We start from the raw sequence: 7,215 nt of genomic DNA, 5'->3' as shown, positions 1-7,215 counted from the left end.
GTAGATCCCACGTGCCGTGGAGCAACTAAGCCCGTGCGGCACAACTACTGAGCCTGCGTCTAGAGCCCGTGAGCCACAACTACTGAGCTCACGTGCCTAGAGCCCGTGCTCTGCAACAAGATGCCACCCCAATGAGAAGCCTGTGCACCGCAACAAAGAGTAGCCCCCGCTTGCCGCAACTAGAGAAAGGCCGTGTGCAGCAACAAGACCCAACGCAGCCAAAAATAAATTAAAAAAAAAAAAAGGCTTTGGTTCATTCCATCCCCTCCTCCCCTAATTTAATACTCTGTCTCCTCCTCCTACTGTTATGTGTGAGTGGCCGTGAACCTTTCCTGCCAGTTCAATTCTGACTCTAAAATGCCTGTGTTCACTTGGGTCTATTTGCTTCCTTGATCTCAGGTCAAAGCTGAGGTCTCCTTCCCTACTCTCTCATTTCCAGGAATACCTCTTTCCTGTATCTCTGTGCAGTGTAAGAACAAAGATGTATGTCCCAGGATTCTTATGGTTACATGTGACACAAACTCATTTCCCACTAACCAAAGCAAAAAAGAGAATTTATTGGGTCACCCAGGTAGCATGCTCCAGGGCAGAAGTGGCTTCAAGCCCAAATGGACCCAGGGGCTCAGTAGTGCATCAGGGATGAATCTTGGCTTTCTGTATGGCAGGCCACGTGGCCTGCTACCCCCAGCCTGGCGGCAGCAGCAGGAGAAATTTGATGAAGAGCTTTGGCCACGTAAGTCCCAGGAGGATGCTGATGGGGGCAGCTTAGGCCATGTGCTCATCCCTGAGCCCATCACCGTGCCAGGGGTGGGACATCGTGGTCATTCCTGGGACCTTGGCCCCTCCTTTGGCTTGTTGTGGTGAAAGGAGCCGGGGTGTGGATCATCTTCACCTCAAGCACGTGAAATGGGTTCATCCCAGGAAAAGGTGCTTTTTTGACAGAAGAAAGGGACGAAAGGATGGATGGACCTGCCACTCTGTGACACTCCTTAGTTCTCGGGACATCCTATGGCAGGAAGGGGGGGTCTCCCTTGAATCAGGTGGCCATCCTGTGAGGGGAGGGGGTCATTCTTGGGCCAAATGGCCACCCTGTATGTGGGGGTCACCCTTAGATGAGATGGCCATCCCATGGAGGGAGGGGTCACCCTTGGGTCAGGTGCCACCCTGGCCAGGTAGGTTTTGGCTAGGCGTGAGTTGGCATCACGTGGCAGCAGGGGTTCTAGGGAGGATGGGTTTCCTCCTTTTCTGTCATCTATTGCTGTACAGCAAGTCTCCCGGTACTTAGTGGCTCAGAACAACAAGCATTTCATTTTTTGCACATCATCCTGCAAGCTGGCCCAGCTTGTCTTCACTCTGGGGAGTGAAGAGCTGGGCTCTCTGTGTCTGGGGTGCAGGCACATGGCTGCAGCCTCAGATGGAGTGAACTCCAGCTTCTGATTGGCTGATGTTAATTTTCCTTCAGTGGATATCATGGAAATAAAGGAAATCCGCCCAGGGAAGAACTCCAAGGATTTTGAGCGTGCGAAAGCAGTCCGCCAGAAGGAAGAGTGCTGCTTCACCATCTTGTACGGCACCCAGTTCGTTCTCAACACGCTCAGCTTAGCAGGTGGGTGCATGGCATGTGCTTTTCTCCCTCCCTGGGTCTTTGTTTCCTTCCTAGAAGGTTCACTAGCAGGATGCTCACACCTGCCCAACCGCTAATGCGTGTTTAGGGCGTCATGGTTTTGAATCCTAACCCTGTCCCTTTCTAGCTGTGTGACTTTGGGTAAGCGACTCAGCCTCTCTGAGCTGCAGTTCGCTCAGCTGTGAAACGGGGAGCCCAATAATGCCGACTCCACTGGCACGTGGAAAGGATTACGTTAAGGGCCTACCTGGCTCGTGCAGAAAGCTGAAGGCAGGTACATTTTTTGTCCAGCAGAGTCTGGCCTGCACCATTTATTCAGCTTAACTGATCCGAAGGAACTATCCTGAAATCTTCCACCTCACACATGTAAACATGCGTACATACACTTAACAGTAAACGCATACATGCACACACACACGTGCACACACGGAGACACACGTATCTGGAGGTGAGATTTCAGGCCATCCCTATGAGTCCACCAGAAAGTCCAAGAGGCCTCTGAGCAGCTAGGAGAAGGGCTGTGAAAAAGCTCAGGCACTTTGCTCAGGGGCAGAAGCCTGTAGCTGCCTTCAGGTCTAATCCCAGAATGTATTGACTTAGAACTTGACGTACAATCATGACTGACGAGAGAGAAAGTAAGTAGCATTAAAAGTAGACCAAAGTGGGGGGAAACCGTGAAAGCTGAGTAGCGTTAGAGACTTTGAATTTAGGGTCAGGTAGGGACTTCCCTGGCGGTCCAGTGGTTAGGACTCCGAGCTTCCACTGCAGGGGGCCTGAGTTTGATCCCTGGTGGGGAAACTAAGATTCTGTAAGCCATGCAGCACGGCCAAGAGAAAAAAAAAGTGAAAAGACAACCCACAATATAGAGAAAAAGAATTGCAATTCGTATGCCTGATACAAAACATATCTAGAATATTTAAGAACTATTACAACTCAGTTATAAAAGACATATAAGTTAGGGTCAGATAGGTCTCATTGGTTTGAGTTCTCATTCATGCTTGCATCAGGCATCTTTTGAGCATATGCCCTGTGCCAGGTTGTACTACGTGTCATTGGGGCTGTAAAGAGGAATAAGACCCAGTTGCTGCCTTTAAGGAGCTCACAGTCTCCTTGGGGAGACAGATGTGTGGACAGGAACTTAGAGTACTCTGTGATAAGAGCAGTAGTCCAAACATAAGCGTGCTGCAGGAATACACAGTGCCTCATTCCCTGGAAGGCTTTGCAGGGGAGGTGACTTTTCAACTGGGTTTTAAGGCATCAGTAGGAGCTGGGGTTAAAGAGGGAGGATGGTCCAGGGAGAGGACATTGCATATGCCAGGGCTTGGAGGAGGGAAATTAGCAAGCTGGATGTAGGAAGTGTTGGGTGGCCGTCTGATTGATGGTGTGTAGCAGGAGGCAGAGATGGGGCAGGAGAGAGGGGCCCGTGACTGTGTCCCTGAGCTCTGTCCACGTAGCCCCCCTGCAGGCTGAAGCCTGGGTGCTCTTCTTGGTAGGGAGGCCCTGAAAGCCCAAGCAGGACGTGGAGCCCAGGGTGATGTCTGGATCCCAGCTTCTTATTTACTGGCTCTGGGACAGGTCCCGTCACTCTTCTGAGCTGTAGTTTTCTCCTCGTCCACACGGGAAGAGTGAGAGCAGAAACCTCAGCATGCTCTATCTAGACTAGCAAACTCCCTAGTTTGGAGATGTTTAATAACTGGACTAGTTGTTTGCATTGCCATCTCCACTTTACTGATTAGGAAATGAGGCACAGAGAGGTTAAGTAACCAACTGAACATCACAGAGCCCTGAAGCGGTACACTGGGACTTGGCGATGATGCCAGGCTCTTAACTGGTACTTGTTGCCGCTTCCCTTACAGGCATCAGCATCACCTACTTTCCACCCCTCTCTCTGGCCTTGAAGGGAAACAGGGGAGATGCTCAGGGCTGCTCAGGATTGTGGTACAAGTTATCCCAGGTCCTGCCTCTTGTTTGTTAGCATAGGGCTAAAACTTTTAAAAAGTCACCGGCTTGTCACCCCTGCTGTAGGAGGCTCGCCATGGGCATATGGCCTCATCTGAGACAAAAAGTAGGTCCTAGGAACCAGCACAGGCTCCTCCCAGCCACGTGGTCTGTGTGGGGCTGGGAAGGTGGGGCGGGGGTCCCTAAGCAGCAGTCTGTCTTCCCAGGGAGTAACAGAGCATTTCTGTCCCCTCACCTCTGCAGCCGACTCTAAAGAAGATGCAACTAAGTGGCTCTCTGGCTTGAAGATCTTGCACCAGGAAGTGATGAGCGCATCCACCCCCACCATCATTGAGAGGTGACGGTTTGGGCCTGTTTATCTCTGTGTTCCTTCACTCAGGCATTTATTCTGCTCCCTTTAGCCAATATGGTGAAAGAAAGAAAAAGGGAATATTGCGTCTTGGAGGCTCATGGAGTGTCCTGTATGCAGTAGGTGCCCATTCGTGGCTGTGGACTCTGCAGCATCTCACAGAAAAGCCTGTCTCAGTGCTGGGCCTTGGTCTTCGCCTGCTGGAGTGAGGAGGGCCCTGGGGCTGAGACAGAAGCTCGTACTGATGTTGGGTTGGAGGGGAGGGCCCGAGGCTCGTTTCTTAAAGGGTTTAGGAAGAGGGATTAAGCTGACTGATCCCCCGGCTTGAGGTCCAGGATTTTCCACCTGCCACTCCCTTTGGGTGGGATTGGTGTGTGAATTACTGTCCCTCCAGCAAACCAAAGCCCTCTGATTTACACCATTTTCCTTACCAGCTTTCTGGGGATTAACTCATAGAATCAGAGGGAATTGTCAGTTTAAAGATTGCCAGCCTCTGTCAAAGGGGCCCCTTGGCCCAGCTGGAGCATTTCAACCACAAGGAGAAACTGCTTCTTCCCAAATCGCCTGAGTTAGAAAGTTGGAAAACCTTCCTTTTCGTTTCCAGTTTCCTTTGTCCCATCCTGTAGAACTCGCTGCGACTCGTGCTGTTTCCTAACTTTCTCTCTTTGTCTCTCTTCCCAGTTGGTTGAGAAAGCAGATTTATTCTGTGGATCAGACCAGAAGAAACAGGTAAGGTTCGCTCACATTTTTGTAGTTTTCTCCCGATCGTTTTGGACTCGGATGTTCATTCTTTCTTTAAACATTCTGAGGGGGTTGGAGCAAGTTCTCTGCTGTGGAAAGCTCCTCATGAAGTTAGATTTGACTTACAAGGTGCCGGACACAGTGCTAGGTGGCGGGGGTCACGGTGACAGGCTCTCCACCCGTGCAGGACCTCACTGCGGTGGAAAATTCCGGTCCACCTGCAGAGGTGGCTTCTCTTTTGTGGAGCACTTGCAGCACGTCCTTTAGGCCTTCACATGTGAGCCCCTTCTGTGTCCCGGGGAGAAACAGGGTCACCATGGTGCCTGCCCTTCCTCTGTGCTGGGGGATTGACCATCAAGAGGTAAAACCCAGTTCAGTAGCGATGGTCGTAAGGGCTGGGTGGACGTGAGTGGGGCGATGTGATAACACGTAATTCAGCGTCCTTGACCGGTTCACTGAACAGCACGTCTTGGAGTGGTTCCCTGTCGGCACACACAACACTCCATGCCAGACATTTTTGTATCCAATGCGGTTTGTCCTTGGATGGATGCAGTGTAATTCTCTAATTGATGAGAAATCATTTCCTTCTTGATGGACATGAAGTTGTTCCTGGTCCTTTATTATACCGTGAAAGCCTTCACATCTCCCTTTTTGTAAACTTAGGTGATGAGGGTATGAGCAGGATAAATTCCCAGAAGAGGAATTCCAGCGGCCAGGTGTCCTCGGGTCTGAGATTTTTGAGAGAGGTGGTAGCGATTTCTATTTCTACCAACAGTGCAAGAAAGTACTTGTTTCACTATGTCTCCAGAGTTTGACCTTTATTAATCTGTGGGTAAAAGGCAGCAGTGGATTTTGGCTTAAATTTGCGTTTCCTTGTTTATGGGCGAGGTTGAACATCCTCTCCATTTTTTTTCGGTTATGATCCAGTTCTTGTTAATAATGTAATGACCAAAAAAACACCATTTATTGAGCACCCAGCATGCCAGGCACTGTACTGAGCACTTGACAATCAATTGTATCATTTTAGCCTCACATCAGACCTCTCTGAAAGTTTTTAAATGTTTTTCCTTCCTTCCGTTCTCCATTAAGATGTGTCAGCATCACGTCAGTGAGGCAACAAGTAACCTCTACAACTCACCTCTCTTGTTCCTGAAAGTCTTTCCATCCCTGAGGCATTCTAGTGTCAGGCTAGTGTCATCCATCACTTGTTGATTTCAGAGCCTCTGTGGTCTCTTGTACACGTGCCCCACGGGATGCTTTGCAGATGGTAACCAGGAAGCGGTGAAGAGTTTAGTGACGTTGTTAGGTCAGCCAGCAGCTCAGTCCGTGTCTCTGTCCATCTTCCTTTCCCTCCCTCCTCCTCTCAGCCAGCGTTCTGTGGTCCCACACCTGGGCCTGGTCCGTCTTACGGAGGGTGGATCAAACGAGGTCCCCGCGCTGGGGGATTTTATATACACTGGCCTCTTTCAGTCTCGGAGGTGGAGCCTCCCATGACTGTTTCCCTTCTCTGTGGCTTTGAGGTGATTCACAGCTGAGGTTGGCACAGAGCTGAGAGAGGGAGCCCTCCTGGGCCCTCTCTCCACATGGTGGGGTATGGCGTTGTGGATCTGGTTCCACAGTCTGCTTCTCCAACTTCTGTTGTCAAGAAGTGGGAGCCTCCCTCCAGCTCTCTCGCTCAGAATGGATTCTTGCAAGTCCTTTACAGAGAAGTCCTTTCCAGAACCTTCAGCAGACAGCAAGTCTGTCTCTGGCCATGATTCCTTGTTCCCTGCTTGCCGTTCCCGCTCCCCGACCTCCCTTCCGCTTGGCGGAGCCCTGCTTCTCTGTCAACACGTGGAAAATCCCACCTTTCCTGTGGTTCTGGGAGGCCCAGAGGGAGTTTTTCAAAAGGAACTTGACCAAGGTGCCAATGAAAGGGCAGCTGACTTCTGCCAGTCTCCCTCCTTTCCTGTCTCGCACAGTGGTCCCGTTTCCTGGAAGAAAACAAAGGAGCTGCAGCACGAAGGGAAGAGCCTGGGAATGGGAGGCAGACTGTGGGCTGGCCCGGCTCGGGCAGTGTCCAGTCCCGGGTTTTTGTTGGCCTGAGCATGTTTCCCTTTTCAGCCTCTCGAGAGGCAACATGGCAGCAGCTGGCGTTTGTGAGGAGTCACTTTGTAACCCCTGCCGTTCTGAGCACTCTCCTTACTTAGGGAATTGGGGAAAGCTTATGGAAAGAAGGCTCTCAGACTGGCGAGCTGGGCACCCTCTGGTCCATTTTATGAGGATACTGAGGCCAGGAGAGGTTAGATCACTTGTCCACAGCAGCCTAGCCGGTCAGCTGTGGCTTAGCTGATCACTGAGCTGGTAAGAGGCAGAAATCTTCCCTTCCCCACGGGGACCTCCTTTGACTGAAAATTACGTATGGGTTTCATTGTGGTGAAATATACATAACATAAAACTTGCCATTTCCAGTGTAAGCTTCTGTGCGTTCATGTTGCTGTGCTGCCATCACCATCCGTCTGCAGAGCTCTACCCCTCTTGCAAAACTGAAGCTCTGTACCCA

At 50.8% G+C, this 7,215-nt stretch overlaps 1 protein-coding gene across 4 annotated transcripts in view; it reads left to right on the top strand.

Annotated features, from left to right (window-relative positions):
* The window catches only part of PLCG2 (phospholipase C gamma 2), a 184,308-nt gene that overhangs the window by 98,496 nt on the left and 78,597 nt on the right, over positions 1-7,215 (top strand). For all 4 annotated transcript variants that reach the window (XM_027119166.1, XM_027119165.1, XM_027119168.1 and 1 more), the window contains 3 exons: positions 1,463-1,606; positions 3,827-3,920; positions 4,614-4,661. In XM_027119166.1, the coding sequence (XP_026974967.1) occupies positions 1,463-1,606; positions 3,827-3,920; positions 4,614-4,661 (286 nt within the window). The remainder of the gene's footprint in view (positions 1-1,462; positions 1,607-3,826; positions 3,921-4,613; positions 4,662-7,215) is intronic.

The sequence above is a fragment of the Aethalodelphis obliquidens genome, unplaced genomic scaffold (genome assembly GCF_003676395.1).
Source record: "Aethalodelphis obliquidens isolate GAN/ISIS:26980383/991018 unplaced genomic scaffold, ASM367639v1 scaffold20, whole genome shotgun sequence".
NCBI lineage: Eukaryota > Metazoa > Chordata > Mammalia > Artiodactyla > Delphinidae > Aethalodelphis > Aethalodelphis obliquidens.
The sequence above is the reverse complement of the archived record's forward strand: the minus strand, read 5'-3'. Positions and strand labels throughout refer to the sequence as shown.